We start from the raw sequence: 19,853 nt of genomic DNA on the forward strand, positions 1-19,853 counted from the left end.
AAAAAGAGAAGGTTACTCAATACGACCGTATAATATATATTTTATGTGTGTTCGGGGATAACTTTGTAGTTTATGATCCGATTTTCATAATTCTTTTTTGTTGGAAAGGAGATATTGTAAGCGTGGTACCATGATAAGTAAACCAGGATCTAGTGATGGAATCCCAGAAAAATCGAGGGAAACCCTCTAAAACCCGCATACCTTTTTACTGTATGTACCGATTTTGATGATTTTTAATTTAATCAAAAGCCGATACTTATCATGTGGTCACATTTAAAATCATCGATATCTGATTACAACTTTTGGAGTAATCTTTGATAATGCGTATTTACTTGACTATTTTTTTTTTTGTCTACCTACGTTATATTACTTGTCGATGTAATTGATTAAGCTCTGATCCTTCTCTTTCTCTTATATGGGGAAAGAGGCCTATGCCCAGTAGTGGGATATTTTGACATCCTCGAGCAGCATAGTCTCAAGATGGCGATTCATAATAGAGACACCGCCGTCGTTGAGAGTATTCTCGAGATGTCAAAATAAAATTGGAATAGGTTGCTTTGCTTGAGAGTACTCCTCGTTGGTAGTAATATAGACAATATTAAAAAATATATTTTTAAGAAAACTATTATTACGCATGTAAATAATGTAAGATTTAGCTAGTCGGTGGACTCACGTCTCTTTTGGAGACATTAAAAACAGTCTGACTTGAACAGCGATGTTGCTGAGTAACGCCTACCTTGAAATACAAAAAAAAATAAAAATAAAAATTGCATGTATTTCGAATAAAAAAGGACATGGGTTTATAAGCCCGTGGATGTATATGACTTGTAAAAAAAAAAAAAAAGTAGTGGGATATTACAGGCTGAAGCGTAATTGAAGTCGGTTTTTTTTTCGTTTGCCAGCAAACACAATCATTACCTTTCTTCTTTCAACTTTTAATAATTTTTTTTTTGTAACTAAACCTTGCCCTAACGTTCAGAAATACAAAAATTATGTCAGAAAACGCTAAAAAGAATAAAAAAAGTAAAATACCATTAACAACGTCATTACAAAAGATACAAACAAAGAAATAATAAAAGTCACCATAAATAACGCCACCATAAAATAGTGAACGCGTCGCTATTTCCAGTAGCCATAAAATAGTCTAAATTTAATGAAACGAAGTTAACTAATTAAATGGAGCTATTAGGATTAATTAAACGAGGGTGAACCGATTTGAATATTCTATCGATAAACGAGGAAATACTATCGACTATCGATATCTTAGCCATCAATCTCTAGCTCACTCCATTCACACGGCTTTATGATCCAATTTTCTTAAACAGTATCAAGCTATTATTGGAATCGGGCCTTGATAAGGAACAATGTAGGATCAGCGGGATCTTGATTGAGCGCTGTCTGTCTGTTGAGACATTTAAACCTTTTCCGGCGCCTTCAAACTATAAAATTTACGTAACGATATGCTTTTATTATTATTATAATATATGATATTGTAAATAATTGAAGATTGAATTGATTTTTAATTTGTATTTATTGATTTCAAGTTAATTTATTTTATTTATAGAGACACCGTTCTATATCATTTAAATACAGGCATTAGTTATTTTTATAACATTATAATGTTTTCATACCGACGCCGCGTTGGCGCAACGGTCACAGCCATGGATTGTGCCTGTTGCTCTGGCGGTTGCGGGTTTGATCCCCGCACCTGACCAACATTTGTATTGGCCATACAGCCGTTTGCCGTGGTCTGGGTGTTTGTGCAGTTGTGGGTCTTCCCACTGTTCCTCGGAGAGCACGTTAAGCCGTCGGTCCCGGTTGTTATCATGTACACCTGATAGCGATCGTTCCTCATAGTAAGAAATATAATTATATGCCAACCCGCATTGGAGCAGCGTGGTGGATTAAATTCTGATCCTTCTCCTGCATGGGGAAAGAAGCCTATGCCCAGCAGTGGGATATTACAGGCTGAAGCGAATGTTTTCATAAAAATATGTAAAATAAATTAGTAGTTTGTCATTGTAATTGTTCCGTTCCGTTTTTCACCGGCTGTGAATGCGTGACATTTTAATGCCTATGTTACTTTTATAACGTGTCTCTTATTGTACCAATTATTTATAAAAATATTATTTTTATAGTAGAAGCGCAGATAATATTGCTTAGCATTTCGACTGTCAAGGGGATGAAAAACAAAATTACATGTTTAACGTATTCTTTGTAATCTGCAAATTTATACAATTGATATTCATACAAACTAACCCTTCAAAATAAAAAATAAAAAAAAAAAACTTGCGATACTTATATTTTCATTATACTCGTTCGAATTTGCCACTTCAAACATTTATTCATTTATTAACATTTCATATTTTAATAGTTAATAACCGCGAATCGACGCTCGTGTCCAACGTCGGAAGCGCGCGCTATTGTACTGTTTTAAAATACGCCACAGTAAATACACGCTACCCGCAGAAGCCCAATAAACCATCCGCGGCCGCCATTGTAAACGTGACCACCGAACAAACAGACAAATAGACAGCCGCATTAGCATATATCTCGTGCTATCATAGAAATATTGAAATTTACTAGCTAATACATCACGGGAATATAAACTCTATTTTGTTGAATTTAGGAGGAAGTTTGTGTATGTACAACATGTGATGTATTTGATTTTAATCGTAAATTTGTAGTCGTTTTGGATTAGAAAATTACATTTTGCTGACGATCACGATCTTTGACGATTAGTCGGATATTTGCAATAAATATGATGTTTATGTTATGTATGATTTTACTTAGTTTTAAAGCTATTCCACAGGAGAACAAGCGCACGAGTTTTTTTACGTTACAGTAATATGAGTGGTATCGTCATCGTGGCCTTGGGCATACCCACGGTGGGGCAGAGTGGGGCAGTTGGCCCACCCTAACTCAAAGCTAATAATTAATATTTTAGTTTTAATAAGGATATTATAGGTCGGTTTAGCCAAAACCTCCACAAGCTACTTTTGTAGTAGTGTATATACTCGTAGATTTTAGAAATAGATAATGAAAGAAATTGATAACTTGCAGTTAATAAAAAGGAAAATAATGAAATAAATCTCCTACTTCATCATTACAGCCTATCACAGTCCACTGCTGGACATAGGCCTCCACAAGTTTACGCCAAAAATAGCGTGAACTCATGTGTTTTGCCCATAGTCACCACGCTGGGAAGGCGGGTTGGTGACCGCAGGGCTGGCTTTGTCGCACCGAAGACGTCTTCTCCTACTTATCGAGTTCTATTTCCGAGTTTTTTGCCCCAACTTTCCCAACAAAATTCTGGGTACGCCCAACAATGTGGCCTGTGATAATATTAATTTAATTCCGATAAAATTAGCTACAATTGTGGATTACAATAACGTGTAGCAGATAAAAATCTAAATCTATCCTTAAACCGAAAAATAAAAATCATCATATCAAAAATTTCGCTCGAGAGGGTACATCGTTCCATAGCTTAATTGGCTAGAGCGCCGACACGGTCAGTCGGAGACGCGGGTTCGAATCCCGCTGGAGCGGTCAATTTTTGATATGATATTCAGAAATATCTAAATCTATCGTTAATACAGAGTAGGTACATAGACATAACTCAATTATTATTTATTTCTGGTCCACTTTTGTTACGTTTTTGTTAACTATAATTGTGTTTGCTAGCAAACGAAAAAAACCGACTTCAATTACATCAACAAGTAATACAACGTAAGTAGACGAAAAAATTAACAAACGCACTAGTCGTCACTATGATTTTCGAGGTTCCCCCTCGATTTCTCTGGGATTCCATCATCAGATCCTGGTTTTCTTATCATAGTACCACCCTTGGGATATCTCCTTTCCAACAAAAAAAGAATTATCAAAACCAGATTATAAACGACGAAGTTATCGCCGAACATACATTAAAATATATATAATTAAGTAACTTCCTCTTTTTTTGAAGTTGGTTAATAAAATCGCTAAAGTCAACTTCAAGTATGAAATATTATCTACAAAATACAACACATACCGTCTGTACGTACATTTTTCCAAATGTCAACAGCGCGTTCATAGATTTCCATGATTTAGCAGAGTATTAATTTCGTCCTATGAAAACCGCGGCCCCCCGGGCTTCGCCATGGGAGGCGCGGTATGTTCCTGCTTCACAGCGTATTGTTGAGAAATGTTATTTTATTGCAAATTAAATACATATTTGTGAAATTACATTTATTATGCCGTGTTGGTCGTAGAATACAAATAAGTTGGGAGAAGTTAGTCACATACTGAAATACTCGTAGGCAATGCAGTTTATTACTTACAAATTTTTAAATAAAAACTAATAAAATATTTCTCTTATCCGTATACCTGGCAACTTAAATTCAAACATAATTAAATTACTACACAAAAAAAATCCTATATTAACTGAAAAAAAAAATTAAAATTTATCTGAGGTAGAGCACACCAAGATATATCGTGCTCAATATCTGGAGCAGCCCAACTGGGGAAGTACCTCGGCGTTATAAAAGATCACAACTAAGTAATACTACTTTCTAGCAGTGTTGTGTTCCTATGGTGAGTAAGGTGACCAGCGCTTCTGGCGGATTGGGGGTAGGGTCGGCAACGCGCTTGCGATGCTTCTGGTGTTGCAGACGTCTATAAGCTACGGTAATCGCTTACCACCAGGTGAGCCGTACGCTTGTTTGCCGACCTAGTTGTATAAAAAAAATTGTGTTACTTCCTTTTTTTACGACTTCACTGACTCACACTTATTACTTAGTGTTAATACCTACTTTAACTAAATTAAAGTAACTTTACCAATCGATTCATTAAATTTGTTATGTTAACATTAAAATAAGCGACAGCAAAATATGAACTACAATGAAAAATTAATAAAATATAAAGTCCATATCTATGAGCGTCTGAAGCTAGGCTAGCCAATATTCCACGAGGCGAGAACTTCCAGCCTTACAAATTACAAGTAGAGTAAATCAGAGCGGTTGTATACCTATTATTTCAAATGCGACTTAAGTACCTTCTTCACGCTAGCGAGACATGCAGCGCGAATCAATGCGATAGAAATAATAAGTTGTATTTGTAATTGAATGTTAATCAAACTTTGTCGGTCATAAAATATGTAAATCTTAATTCATTTCACGAAATAATAATTAATATGAAAAAAGCACATGAGTAGGTTTTATTAACAACAAACTTTTGAACGAAAACCGTGTAATCAATAGCAAAATACATGTATCAAAAATATATTTGCCTGACAATCAGCCAATCAGCCTGACCTACGAATAGTTCCAATTATATACGAAAGCCAATGTCATGGGACAATTTAAGAGCCATTATGTCTTGCGGCTATTCACTTATACATATTTATGAATGAAATAGCCAATTTGTTGAGACTCGATAATAGTACGGAGGCGCTCCTATAAGGGTGGCACCAATTTAACTCTAACATTGTCGGGCACGCCTTGTACAGCGTGATGTGTGTTTAGAGACAGGCTGCCGACTGTTTGATAGTTTTATCGACAGGCGTCCTCAGTTAGAGTCGGATAATAGGCCCTAGAGCTGCAGTAATAGTCCCACGACACGCTTTCTCAACCCAATTTGAAATTGGTTGCGTTTTCAATCGTTTCACTTCGTTTTGTCTCATGATCTGTTATTCTTTGTTTCAGAAGGATCTCTCGGACGATTGCGTGTTCGAGGAGCATATAGAGGAGAATTTCTACAACACGTATTCTCGGATCCGAGGCGGCAAGAAGACGTATCTGGCCCTCGATAATAAGGGCAAGATGCGCCGCACCCAGATCCCGGTGAGCCGACCGCTGGGCAACCTGTCCCGGTACGCGCTCTCCATCACAAAGGGCTGGGAGGGCCCGCGACAGACGCAGTGTCCTCCTCGCCGACACCGCGGCAAGCTTAAACGGCCGCCGCCCTTCCACAGAAACTGCCAGCGCCGCGTGCAGAAGCAGAATCTTAGAAAACGGAAGCACAAGAAAGTGAACGATCCGAAAAAGAAGCAACGGCATCCAAAGGCGCGCAGAAAACACGAGAACGGAACAACGACAACGACTGAGAGCTGGGACGAGTCCACCATGTCGACGATGTCGACTACAGATGCGGAGTTTTTTCGCTCAGCGACCGCGCAGGAGGGGGGCGGGCGCGCGTAAGCCTTCTCGCGCTGGGGGCAGCCGTGGCGTTCGCACACTAGCACCGTTCCACCCTACTCGTACCAGAATCTCTAGCATTCCCTTTGACGTCGTTCCCCGCACTGCCGATCGGCCTCACCGGACCTGATCCTGCGACGCAAACACTATTTCCTTATTATAAATATGTACTCGAAATACTCAATCGACATACAAGACGACTCCATTCGATTCGATGTTAACAGTGACGAATGATATAACTCTACCAAAGCTGAAATTATCTATCTCAATTTGTATTCCTAGTTCGCTTTAAAATAGGTTTATCGGCAAGATTCCAATTGTCTTAGTTATCATAAAATTATGAAAGTAAACGTTATCGGTAACTTGATGGGTGAAGCGACGGGCTCGCCCGGAGGAGATTGTCGTTTGGTAAGGTGGAACCGTGTTAGATGAGAGAGGGGATCCTGCTCGCGTCGGTCGCTCCGGGTCTGACGCGTCCGAACTGTTCCGCGTCCTGCACCGCGCGGTCTATTCTACCAGTGTCAGTTTGTTGTTTGTAAATCGACCGAGTCGACCTTTGAGTTTTATATAATTAGGAGTAATCGCTCCGTTAATGGACGCTGCGGCCGTCGGGTGCCATTAGATGAGCGAAGACATCTAACGCGTCTAAAAAGCTTTAAACAATCATAATTTTCCAAGCTTAAGCGCTTTGGCGTCTTTTCAAATTATAGATTTGTTGGATTGCTTTTCATGGACGATTTAATTAACAGTGCGATATCGTTTCTAGTTTAAAATCGATTTGTATTTAAATTAAACGAAATTATGTAATTGATTTGACACGAGCAGGAATCGTTGTAAGCTTTTGTACTTAGAGAAATGTGTTGGTGTAATTTCATAAGAAATTGACTGAAATATATGACTGAGTAATGTAGGCACTGTTGGTATTGGAGTAGGCTATGATAGGATAATGTGCGGCGGACGGCATGCTTCTGTATTATTAGTTTACGAGCCGAAGCGAGCGGTGTTGCGACTTCGATCTTTCGGATTTAGTTTTATCATTTTAAAAAACTGACTCAAGCCAGTATGGACTGGATCAAACCGGTAATCCCTGGAGCAAAATACCACATGAGAATCGCGACACCGCTCGCCTTGGTGAGGGCAAAATTGAGTTAGTGATAATCATTAACGACGATCAAGTGATTATTAGTAGGTAGATATAAAACGTGTATCTAATTTGTAAATTATTTATTTTCCATAGAGAAAGTTGTATTTTGTTAACGTTTTAGTTGATTTTTTTTAAATTTCTTATCCCTTAGTTCTATCCGATGTAGATGTGTAGGATGTCATACGCTTGTACTTTTAGTGAGCCTATAATGTGTATTATATTTAAACCTCCGTTCGGCGACAATATGTGTGTGCGTGAGTGTTTGGCGTCGCAGGAGGATGCACACATCGTCACCGAATGGACAACGATTACGCGATTACATTCTCTTTAGTGACTTCCCTCGCAATCTTGTTATGTGCATAAGTTTGTATCTATTGTCTGTTAAACTGTGTCAGCGAACTTTCAACTCAAATGCAAAATAAATATAAATAAAAATGTTATTAAATTCACTGCCAGTTTACAGGGTTACCGTATCAATATAACTTGTTAACTTAGAAATCAAAATGTCACGTGAATGTTTAATGCGTGTAACAGTCGACTTAAGACTCCACCGCCACAGTTCGCTGACTTCAGTAAGTCAAGAAAATATAGTGAATGTACAAGAAGCTTTATAATTGTACCTACGTGTGTATGTTGAGCGAATATTTCGATTTAATTTATAATGTATTTTTTGTATAATGTCATGTGAAAACGACAAATCTGTACAGGATTTAAAATAAAAGCATTTATATACTCAAATCGTTAAGAACTAGAGTGTCATCGTCGAATTTGTCATTTTCATTCGTAATAAATTATTCGGGTTCCTTATCGATTATATCTGACGATTATTATAATGTAGATAAATTAAACCAATCGATATTTTAGAAATAGAAGCAGTATTTCGGTATTATGAGAGTTCTCCGTTACAGTATCTAGTTTTTTAATTTTATATTGTATAGTCGTTGTAAGAGAACTGTGTAATTTAAACCTATCTTTAATCTGGTTACTCGATTCCTAAACATTTTATACGCTATTGCACATAATCGATTTCACTGTACTCTTTATGAGCTGTCATGTCGACGATTGAGTGACGTGAACATCGATAATCTCGATAAATATTGTCGTTTTGTAAAATATGAGTTAATTTTATGTTATTTATACACATGTGCCATAAATACCTACTCGTAATAGTTTATACCCGACGTCTCGGACGGGACCGTGCTCCATTTTCTGTTTCGCACAATTTGAACACGAGGGAAAAGGACGTTTAAACGGGAGGCATTTTAATGTAAATATTAATACTCTTTCATTATTGAATTATACACGAAAAATTTATTTAAAATTAAAAAAAATAATCTATAAGGTTTTAATCGTATATAATGAATGTAATGAATTGCAGAGTGGAAGAGAAATGCTTTTAAAACGGTTCCCACCAATAAACGACTCCTAGCGCCCCACTTTTTTCCCCCAATGAAGTAAACCGGAAACGTGAGAGGGGCTTAACAGTATTACTTAATTAATTTCAATACCTTTACATTTTTTTACATAACTATATCGTATGGTGCGCAACGGTGTACAGTCGAACTCTGCGCATGAACTACTTTTATCATTACTAATCGGACTTACTCGTAACTTTGGAATCACCCTTTTAAAATAGTTTTTACTAAAAGTAAGATTGATCGAAAATTTTAGACAATAAACTTTTTACAGCCTCTTATACCGAAGGATAAATAAAATGATTCTTGAAATATTTTGTTGTTTTATTTTTTATAAACACACATAAATACTTACATTTAAAAAGTTTGATGAATGAGTTTGTTAAGAAAATAATGCCTATATGACAATACCGTACACACACAATCACTTTGAACCAAGATATGGGACACAACTTGGGGTTTCTACCGACGGAGCGGACAATGTACGAGAAGATACGCCGCAATTGAATAAAAAACTCTTAAATGCGCACCAGTTTTCTTTTCATTTTCTTTTTAAACAGTCGTTTTTGCATTTTGACCAACAATACTTATACACACATTACTTGTCTTTGTTTAACAATGTTATTTTTTCACAATAAATTTGAAAAAACTTAACTGAAAAAAAATGGTTTTTTCGTTGGGAAAAAAATTAGCAATCTCAGTTCTTTAGTTGTTCCAGAACATTCAGACCTACACAGGCCCTTTGAATACACAACTTGTACATAATTTACGAAAGTGTATACAACCGTTCTGTCTTGGACCGGTTAAACAAAACAAATTTTCAAAAATTGGTACTTAAGATTACTAGCTTACAAATTTAAAATGGATGGCTCTACATGAGCCTGTAAATTGCTAAGCCAAGGCCTCTTGTTGATACAAGGGTTATCAAGGGTCCATGATAACAACCGGGACCGACGGCTTTATATGCTCTTCGTGGTAAGATGAGCAGACTCAAAAATACATATTACCCAGATCAGACACAAAATTTGGTAAAAGTAAAGATATCTCCCTCCAGCGGGAAGCAGACGCACGATAGCCAGTGTTGAAGTAACTACTTTCGGTACGTTGTATCGTTGATGAGCCTTGGATAAATAAATAAATACTACACCAGATTGCTTGTTTTACAATATTTATACTATAATCTATACATTAATACGTGAACCAAAAACTTTGTACCCCTTTTTACGAAAATTGCGCGGACGGAGTTGTAAGAAATTTCGTAAACGTATAGTTTATATAAGTAAGGAGTGCGGAATGCTAATTTTTTTTTAATTATGCGTAAACAATATATAAATGAGCGGGAATCGAACCCGTGACCGCCAGCACAACAGCCAGTGCTATTACCGCTGCGCCAACGCGTCGTCAATGTAAATTAATTATTTTCATTATTTTTTGGTTTTCTTTAATTTAAATTTTTAATTATGGTTGAATTTCGACCTCTGGGCGACCACTAGTTTACATTAAAAGCCATTTCACAAAAATCGGTAACAATCCGCGAAATTGTAATATTTTGACGTCGTTAATCTCAGCGTTGGATGCAATAATGTAATTTATATTCTTGAAATATAATAGAGCAACCTTTGTTGTAGTCCATAGTCAGATCAGAATTTTGATTTATATTATGTGTATAAAATTATTAACCTTTTCATCAGCCTCCTCCCTGGGTAAACGGTCGCAATGTATACTTTGAAGTCCTACTTTTCAATAACCTCTACGTTGAAACCATTTTAAAAAAATATCATAATATGTGGAATATAATTTTGTTGTCCACTATCATAGATTTTTATTCCATTTGTATCTCTATTAAACGATAAAAAAAATTTAAAGTTACGAATATTTTCCAAATAAGTACAATTTTAAAAGCGATATTTCTCTTAGAAAACTAAGAAATTTTAACGAACTATCTTCATCAAAGTAAACTTACATCATTAAGGAATACAAAAAAAATAATTAAAAGATGTAATCATTTTTAATACATTTTATATTAAATAATAAAAAGATAGTATATATTGCCACGCATCAAGCCCGGTAAATCAGTCGAGCGCTAGCGCTCTTAGAGGTAAGGTCCACGCCAAATTCTGCGCAGCCGTCTCTTTCGCTCACACGCGCCAAGCGCCTGTTGTTATAGCGGATAAACCGCATTTGATACTTTCGTAATAAAATATAAATAAAATAAACATATTACGATTTATGTAAACAAATGTATAATTTAATTTTCTTTTCTCACATTATCAATTCAAATAGGCATTTCAATCTGTTTGTCTTGTTATTTGTTAATTAATATGTTTGTCGGTGTCATTGAGTTAAATAATTGTATTTGCTCGCAAACGAAAAAAACCGACTTCAATTACATCGACAAGTAATCCAACGTAGACGAAAAAATAGTCAAGTAAATACGCGTTATCAAAAAATAAATAAATTATGTGGTGTCATGGGACACCAGGTAGGAACGAAGTTCCTTCGGATAGTATAGAAGCAACACAGTTTGAAAAAAAAATGTTGAATTTTATATATATATTTTCTAGTTCTTGTTTTTAACCGACTTCCAAAAAAGGAGGAGGTTCTCAATTCGACTGTATTTTTTTATGTATGTTACTTCAGAACTTTTGACTAGGTGGAGCGATTTCGACAAATTTTCTTTTAATCGAAAGTTGGTGTATGTCATTTTGTCCCATTTAAATTTATTTGAGATCTAACAGCTACTTTTCGAGTTATGTCTAATAATGCGTTTTTACTTGACGCTTTTTTCATCGACCTACGTTGTATTATACCTTATAACTTTCTACTGGATATACCGATTTGGATAATTCTTTTTTTTTTTTTTTATTAGAAAGGAGATATTTGGTATATAGATTTTATTTGGTACCATGATAAGGATACCAGGATCTGGTGATTGGATCCCAGAGAAATTGAGGGAAACTCTCGAAAATCCGCAATAACTTTTTACTGGTGTACCGATTTTGATAATTTTTAATTTAATCAAAAGCTGATGTTTATCATGTGGTCACATATAAATTTTATCGAGATCTGATAACTACTTTTTGAGTAATCTTTGATAACGCGTAATTACTTGGTTATTTTTTCGTCGATCTACGTTGTATTATAGCGCATAACTTTTTACTGGGTGTACTGATTTTGACGATTTTTATTTTAATCGAAAGCTGATATTTATCATGAGGTCACATTTAAATTTCATCGAGATATGATAACAACTGAGAGATAGATATAACTCGAAAACTAGTTGTTAGAACTCAAATAAATTCAAGTGGGACCAAATGACACGCACCACCTTTCGATTAAATTTTTTTTGTCGAAATCGGTCCACCCAGTTAAAAGTTCTGAAGTAACATACATAAAAAAATACAGTCGAATTGAGAACCTCCTCCTTTTTTGGAAGTCGGTTAAAAAAAATTAAAACCGCCAAAATTTGTTGGTCTACTTTCATCCAAAACTATGCAACTCACATTCACACACAGATTTTCTGGGGCATAATAAAATGCTATTTTATTAATATCGTAAATATAAGATTCATTCGTAAACTGAAAAAACTAAATCAATTTCAAAAAAAAATTGTTTCCTAAAAATGATTTTTTTATTTTTATTTTAAATTTATTGACTGTTGTTATATAACATACTTGACATTTTTAACAAATTAATTATGTAAATAACATTTTATACCATAGTTATTAATTTTTTATTATACATTAGAAAATGATCAAGATGGTCTTTTGATTGTCACACTATACTTACTAGCACAAAGATCGCGCGGCTCGTACGACTCGCGCGATGCGACCAAATTTACCTAAACTTGCAGAGCGTAAAATTGTGAAATGACTCATAACTACAATACTTAATTAAACAATAATTACATTTACATTTTATAATATTAATATAATGCATTGTTCTTACAATAATCTTAACATATACGTAAATTTTAAAAAAATTACAAAAAAAAATAATTAAATGATTTACATTAAAGGGGAGAGGAGAAAACTAAATATTACCTATAAGTTAAAAGACAGACTGTGATTTTATTAAAAATACTTAAAAGATTTTTTTTTTCGATACAAAAATATAAGCAAAAGCAGACACACTTATTATAACAGATAATATTATATGTTAATAATATACTAATCATATGCTAGCGCGACCCCATCTTGCCCCACCCAGGCGGACGACTGCTCAGACGTGGTGGTTTTTTAGTCAGTAGGAGTCTGACATAACCCTCTGGCGCGCCCGCGCCGTAGGGTATCCATGATGTATTTGGAGAAAACGCCTCTTTCCCTATCTAGGAGAAGGATTGAAGCTCAATCTACCACGCTGCTCCACTGCAGGTTGGCGGATGTGTTCTGTAGTTCCTACTATGAATAACTATCGCTATCAGGTATTTATGATAAATACCGAACTGTCGGCTTAATATGCTCTCAGAAACACGGTGTGTAGACCCACATTGACAGAAAGGAAGGATAGACATCCAAACTGGAAAGGAATATTTGAAAAAGACAAACATCCATAAAATATAAGATTACATTTGTATCTTATCTACAATTACAAAAGTACTAAATAATTACATAAAAAAATTGGTTGCCTGTAAAGTCGGTATACGGGCGAAAGTTTTACGTGACAACGACTTTGAGTGGTAAAATAATTTTAATGTGAATATTCATTCGTATAGTAGGAAGAAGGATGAAATAATAGTAACAATTTAAAACATTTATTTATACAAAGAATTATATTTAAAACATTAATTTATACAAAGAATCTCGCACTGAATTTCATTCACTTTTTATGTCTGTCTCTCTCGCTCTTAGGCGGGCTAACCATGCCCGAGTGGAAGGGACGCGTGCCTCTCACTCGCTCTCATTGTGAGCGCATAACGTGAGCGGAGCGTAACGCAGTTTCTTGAAGTGTCACCCGGCAAACCAATTTATAAGACGTTGTCACGTCAAAAAAACACCACACGTAAGCTTATTTATATGGTGGATAGTATATAAATGAACACGATCTCTATAATTTTGAATCTATATGTTAAAAATAAGTTATAAGTATACATAATACTTAGATATTATACTTTAATTTTTTTTTATTTATCACTAAGAAAACGATTGAATGGTATGATATACAGTTACGGATTCATTTTTGTTTTATAAATGTATACATTTTGTAGAAACTTAATATTATAATAATATTTTTTACACTAATATGAAAATATATTATTCATTTCATAGAGCAACACGGAGTGTTGCTCTTTGTATTCATTTACTTTTGAATTTTAAAATACCATTCTGGCTTTTGTAGGTGGCGCTGGCTACAAACTAATAATAAAAAAATAAAATATTAAACTATTTTATTTACTAGAACTATAACAGTTAATGAATTAATATAGTAGTGATTTTGTAAAAAATAAAATAATTTTTCATTATAAGGAAACCGCTTTATTTATTGGGAAGAAGTATACAGAACTTCCACAGATAAATAATATCTCGCGCCGACGCCATTATCGAGTGAAGGTCGTAAGTTGTAACGCGCTCGCTCGATGCTCTGTTCATCGATCGCCATCTTGCAAGCCAGTCTTTGATATCATTAAGAATCGATGCGTTTTTTATTCGGTTTCGATTCTGTAATAATAAAACTTTAGGCGGCAAATTGATTTGTAATCTGGAATCGATATGAAGAAAACATCATCATTAGTTTGGCGATTTTTCGATCGTATTGAAGAAAACGGGAGATGTGTAGCGGTGTTGTGTAAATTATGTGATACGCAATACAAGTATTTCGGTAATACGACAAATCTACGAACACATTTAGTGAATAAGCATCCGATACAGTGGGATTTAGTTCAAAACGGTACTCTGGACGAGTCGACATTTCGTGCCTTCGATGATGAAGATAACACGACACAATCGTCAATCACTCCAAAGAGGAAGAAATATAATGTAAAGTCCTACAAAGACGAAAACGTACGTTATTCAGTATCAGTTGATCTTAAAAACCGACAAGATAGCCAAAATGCCCTCGCAGAAGATTCAATGCCAATTATCGAAATACAGCGGGTATTTATATTCTTAAATTCATGAGGTTATGGGGTCTCATCAATCTTTATTGTTAGCTAAAGATGAATGAGACATCAGACACGTGTAACATCGAATCGATGAAAACGTGTGTTTATGAGCGATAATAATATTAATAATATTTTTTCTATTTACATAAACCATAACATCATAGTTGTCAATCTTAATAAAATGTAACCTTATATTCTATATTTTGTACATTTATGTAATGGCAATATACTCATGGTTTTTTTTTCCGTAAAGCTTTCTAACTAAGTTATCATATAAATAAAATGTCAATACTAAACCAAAACATTTAACCTTGCAGGTGGATGTGCTTGAAAATTCAGAGACTGATGTTGAAAATCAGAACGATGGCAATGAGGAACCAATCAGCATTGTTAGACAGATGCACGGTAGCCGAAACTCGGACGAAGAATGGCTCAACGACGATTTATATGAAACCATCGAAACTTATGAACCAAAACGCAAACGGGTGAAATATAGAACCATTAAGAGAGAAGTGCAGACTCCACCACGAAGCGTACCAAAGTATGTCGTGAGAAACAGTACATCATACAAGAAACCGGAGCGGATTGTCATTGACAGTAGTAGTCCAAAAAAGGACGAATATTCAGTCTTTGGAGATTACGTTGCGAATAAATTAAGAAAACTTAAAAATAGTCATTCTCGTGGAAATGTACAGCAATTAATATCGACTATACTGTGGCAGTCGGAATACGGATTGTATGATAACATGGACACCATTAAAAGAGTTCTGTTACATTCTGTTCAGGAGATGGAGGTAGTCCACACAAATGTGGATCATATTATTGTGCACGAGACTCAAGAAGAGTCTCCGAGTAAAGAAGAAAATTGGACCAAAGAGTAGGAGTCACTTAATTGATAATCATGGTAGTTACTATGTGAAAATTGTTTCGTTTTACTTTTCAATACGTGGCACTCAATTTTTTATTGTATCACTATTCACACCAATAAAAAAATGTGCATATACAAGTTATTTCATTTCTAAAACTACCACCATTTTAGGAAACCTTAAATTTGAAACTATTTAATATATTAGTTATCCAAATTAAAAATTAGTTGTTGAGACTAAGACCATACAACTGAAATTCTTTCCAATGCAAAGACTAAAAGATATTTTTCAATATATGATTCTAGAAAATTAGAAGCTACGCTGCTGAATTAACAATAATATACAATTCAGCCTGAAACAGCCCACTGCTGATCATAGGCCTCTAGCTTAGTCCACCAAGCTGCTCTGTGGTGGGCTGGCTGCAATATTCCCTACTATGGTTAACAATCCCTATCAGGCAACCGTGAGGTGCTATCTATGGAAGCAACCGGGACCTACAGCATGTCTTGCTCTCCGAGGCACGGTGGGTAGCCCATAGAGACAGACACCCAGACCTAAAAAAATAAACAAAATATAAAAAAAAATTACAAATAAATATTCACTCCAAGTACTTCAATGTATGCGCTAACACAGCACGCGCACATCTATATCAGAACGGTAAGTATTAATAATATTTGTTTTTAACTAGAATAAAATTCTTTGAAACATTACTATGAATGAAAATTTTTCATTCAAGCGGCAAAAAATATTTCGCAATTCGCCTGCAATAATTGACAATTATTTGACAGATCATATGAAGCTATCTCGCTCACGCACGTCAATCAGCTGTTCTACCAACATGGCCACGCTGAGCCGTTCATCGGGAAAATTATTACGAAAAGTGCATTTTTTACCAGTTTTATCGCGTAATTTTAGTTCCGTTAAGCCTAATAAGTTCAACAATTATGTGTGGAAAATGTGTGCGTGTGCTGTCGGTGGGGGAATTTTGTTATACGCCGCTAATATCAAGAATAGAGGGACCGTCTACGCTCTCAAAGCAAAGGTATTTTTATAACTAGAAACTCGCTGTAAGCTATTTATAAATATTTTTACACGAAACATACGCAACATGCAGTGTACTCCTGTAGATTACAGTAGTTAGTGCTTTAGGCTTTAGTATGTATAACTTACAGAGGTTAGTGTTATTATGTCATGTTGGTATCGATTTCGAATGTAAACAAACTAAGAAATTATATCATCGCTATAACAAGCATATTACCTGTCCTGTGGAAATATAATTACAAACTTTTCTGTACTTTCATAATGAAGAGAAGATGTTTAAGTGTTTAGCATTTGTGAAAACATACTGCAATTTTCCTTTTAATAATATTGAAATAAATTTTAATAATGAGGAAACAATTACGAATATTATTAACTGCGTATATACACTAATAATAGAAAATATTATCAATAGCATTGCATATTTTACGAATATAAAATATGCTACCTTCATTTTAATTTTAAAATTCAAATTGAAATTTTCCTGTATTATTTTTATACGATTTTTTATTGAATTTGAAGAATCTTTTTCCTTGTTGCCCCCTTTCTACTAACTTGTTGTAAAGCTACTATCGTAAAGTAGTTAATAATTTTGTATCTAATAAATAACGCGTAACACTTACCCCCTAAAGGTTGGAAATCCAGTGTTGGGGGTCTGAAAATGCACACAACACAATCATACAATGACTATGATTAACATCTGTATGGCTTATATAAAGATTACAATAAAAAAATTATAAATAATAAAAGACAACTAGTACATTGACATAATTAACCAAAATTTATAATATCTTATCTCTTAACAGCTGTTAAAGCTCGTATTGCACTTCTGCAACATATTCTCTTCTATTTGATAAAACTATACTCTATTAATACTAATAAAATAGAAAGTTTAAACTGATTGATCGATTCCTTCGTTATTGTTTACACATGAACCGGTTGAGTTGGAGGAAATTACGATGAAATCTCAAACCTCACCTGAAATCTTAATGCAGATTTTTGAATGCAGAAGATGAATTTTTGTTTTAAGTTAACATAAAAACTTGTAGTTAGACAAAATTGTTAACAATGTAAGAATTACTAATATATTAGAAAGCATGGAACTTCAACTTCAAATATAAGTAAAGGTAAAAAACTGTTCAGTGAATTCTTAAAAAGAGTTGTGTAAAAGTTTGTTTTAACTTTTGCCTTTTGAATATTTAGAATTCTTTCACATACACACACAATCTTCTGTTCGTACGGTAAGCAACTTATGCTTGTGTTATATCGCTGGCCCCGGGCAATAAAGCGGTATACGCCGGTTACACCCTTTTTAATGTTATTTAATTTTTGGCTTCTCTGAGTATCAATCTATCACTCTTATTTTTTTCAGTTTTTTTTTTATTAATATTTCGTTAGAATAAATGACAATAACCATTTTATTGCATGGATAATTCTCTTACGACTAAGCTATGTATTATTGCATTACTCTAAGAAAAATAACACAAAAAACCGGTGAACATCTTTACAGTAATTGTTAATGATCTTGCAATTAAAATAGTATCATCTATGAATTGTATTATACATTTTTTTTAATTATTTCATTAAAAAATTATACGATTTGTTTTTAAAAAATTATTTTTAAAAGCTTAAATTGGTAAAAAAAATAGCTTTCATTTGACATATTGAACGTCTGTTTTGGATTACTGTACACTGCACTATAAACAAATTAGCTTCTTTTATTTCTCCTGTAAAATTTGATTTTTGATATTACCGCTTTATTGCCCGGGGACAGCGATATTTGTTTTCAAAGACTGTTAAAAGTAATTATTTTTATAAATATACATAGAAGTATTACAAATAAATAAATAAAATACAACACAGCCAGACTCAGGTGGAAATCGAACACAAAACCCCCGAAGCAAAAAACAGGGCTACTACAAACTGCACCAAAGGGTTTTTAGCGGTTTTAGGTTTAGTGAAGAGAATTGAAACTCGATATGGACTAATAATTATTTATTTTATTTCTGATTTTTATACATGTCTTGTCTTTGTTTTTTTTTGTGTCACCTGACAATAGTACACAAAGCTGCACCAAAATTATACTCTTATATTACTTAATAAGTAAAGTAGGTTTTTGCTAGGTATATTAATATAACCTATGCTTCAGCCTCTAATATCCCTCTCCTGGGCGTAGGCCGCCTGTCCCATGTAGGAGAAGGATCAGACCTTAATCCACCACACTGCTCCAATGCGGGCTGGCGGATATATATTCCCTACTATGAGTAGCAATTGCTATCATATGTACATGATAACCGTGATCGACAGCTAAACGTCCTCTCTGAGGCACGGCGGGGAGAACCACAAGGACTAACAACCAGATCGGAAATAAATATTTGTATAAACACAAATATCCACTCCGAGCGGGGATCGAACCCGCGACCGTCGGTGTTTAGGTGCCACCGACAAGGCACACGTACCATTACACAAGAGCGGACGCTTAATATAAAATTGGTTATCTGTAAAGTTGGTTTATGGACGATAGTTTAACGTGACAGGCAGTGACAGCGTCATAACATAATTGTGTTTGCTCGCAAACGAAAAAAAACCGACTTCAATTACATCGACAAGTAATACAACGTAGATCGACGAAAAAATAGTCAAGTGACTACGCGTTATCAAAGATTACTCAAAAAGTAGTTATCAGATCTCAATAAAATTTATACGTGACCACATGATAAACATCAGCTTTCGATTAAATTAAAAATTATCAAAATCGGTACACCCAGTAAAAAGTTGTTGCGGATTTTCGAGAGTTTCCCTCGATTTATCTGGGATCCCATCATCAGATCCTGGTTTCCTTATCATGGTACTAAACTAGGGATATCCCCTTTCCAACAAAAAAAGAATTATCAAAATCGGTACATCCAGTAGAAAGTTATGCGGTATAATACAACGTAGGTCGACGAAAAAAGCATCAAGTAAAAACGCATTATTAGATATAACTCGAAAAGTAGTTGTTAGATCTCAAATAAATTTAAATGGGACCAATTGGCACACACAACCTTTCGATTAAAACAAAATTTGTCGAAATCGGTCTACCCGGTCAAAAGTTCTGATGTAACATACATAAAAAAA

At 34.7% G+C, this 19,853-nt stretch overlaps 2 protein-coding genes and 2 long non-coding RNA genes across 5 annotated transcripts in view; 2 read left to right on the forward strand and 2 right to left on the reverse strand.

Moving 5' to 3' along the window:
- Positions 1 to 14,103: 14,103 nt before the first annotated feature.
- LOC123664172 lies at positions 14,104 to 14,802 on the reverse strand. Its single transcript, XR_006744789.1, has 2 exons — positions 14,736 to 14,802; positions 14,104 to 14,429 (listed from the first exon to the last, which is right to left on the reverse strand). It is a non-coding gene; the product is annotated as an uncharacterized LOC123664172 (long non-coding RNA).
- LOC123664170 lies at positions 14,420 to 15,835 on the forward strand. Of its 2 annotated transcripts, none has more exons than XM_045598768.1 (2): positions 14,420 to 14,824; positions 15,150 to 15,835. In XM_045598768.1, exons 1-2 carry the CDS (start codon positions 14,441 to 14,443, stop codon positions 15,711 to 15,713), a joined length of 948 nt encoding a protein of 315 aa, XP_045454724.1. In that variant the 5' UTR covers positions 14,420 to 14,440; the 3' UTR covers positions 15,714 to 15,835. The 2 variants fall into 2 exon arrangements, with proteins under 2 accessions (XP_045454724.1, XP_045454725.1); XM_045598769.1 differs by having other exon boundaries at positions 14,420 to 14,731.
- A 145-nt stretch (positions 15,836 to 15,980) lies between these two features.
- On the reverse strand, positions 15,981 to 17,442 carry LOC123664047. The gene is made up of 2 exons (XR_006744754.1): positions 17,360 to 17,442; positions 15,981 to 16,252 (listed from the first exon to the last, which is right to left on the reverse strand). It is a non-coding gene; the product is annotated as an uncharacterized LOC123664047 (long non-coding RNA).
- Positions 16,496 to 19,853, forward strand: part of LOC123664045 (calcium uptake protein 3, mitochondrial) — a 116,441-nt gene continuing 113,083 nt past the window's right edge. Inside the window, exon 1 of the mRNA XM_045598665.1 lies at positions 16,496 to 16,740. Within this exon, the coding sequence (XP_045454621.1) occupies positions 16,537 to 16,740 (204 nt within the window). The 5' untranslated portion in view covers positions 16,496 to 16,536. The remainder of the gene's footprint in view (positions 16,741 to 19,853) is intronic.

Source organism: Melitaea cinxia, chromosome 21, assembly GCF_905220565.1.
Source record: "Melitaea cinxia chromosome 21, ilMelCinx1.1, whole genome shotgun sequence".
NCBI classification, from domain to species: Eukaryota; Metazoa; Arthropoda; class Insecta; order Lepidoptera; family Nymphalidae; genus Melitaea; species Melitaea cinxia.

Coding starts and splice junctions, on each gene's coding strand:
- LOC123664170 (XM_045598768.1), top strand. CDS start 14,441: ATGAAGAAAACATCATCATTAGTTTGGCGATTTTTCGATCGTATTGAA. Junction 14,825..15,149: donor CAATTATCGAAATACAGCGG/GTATTTATATTC, acceptor TTAACCTTGCAG/GTGGATGTGCTTGAAAATTC.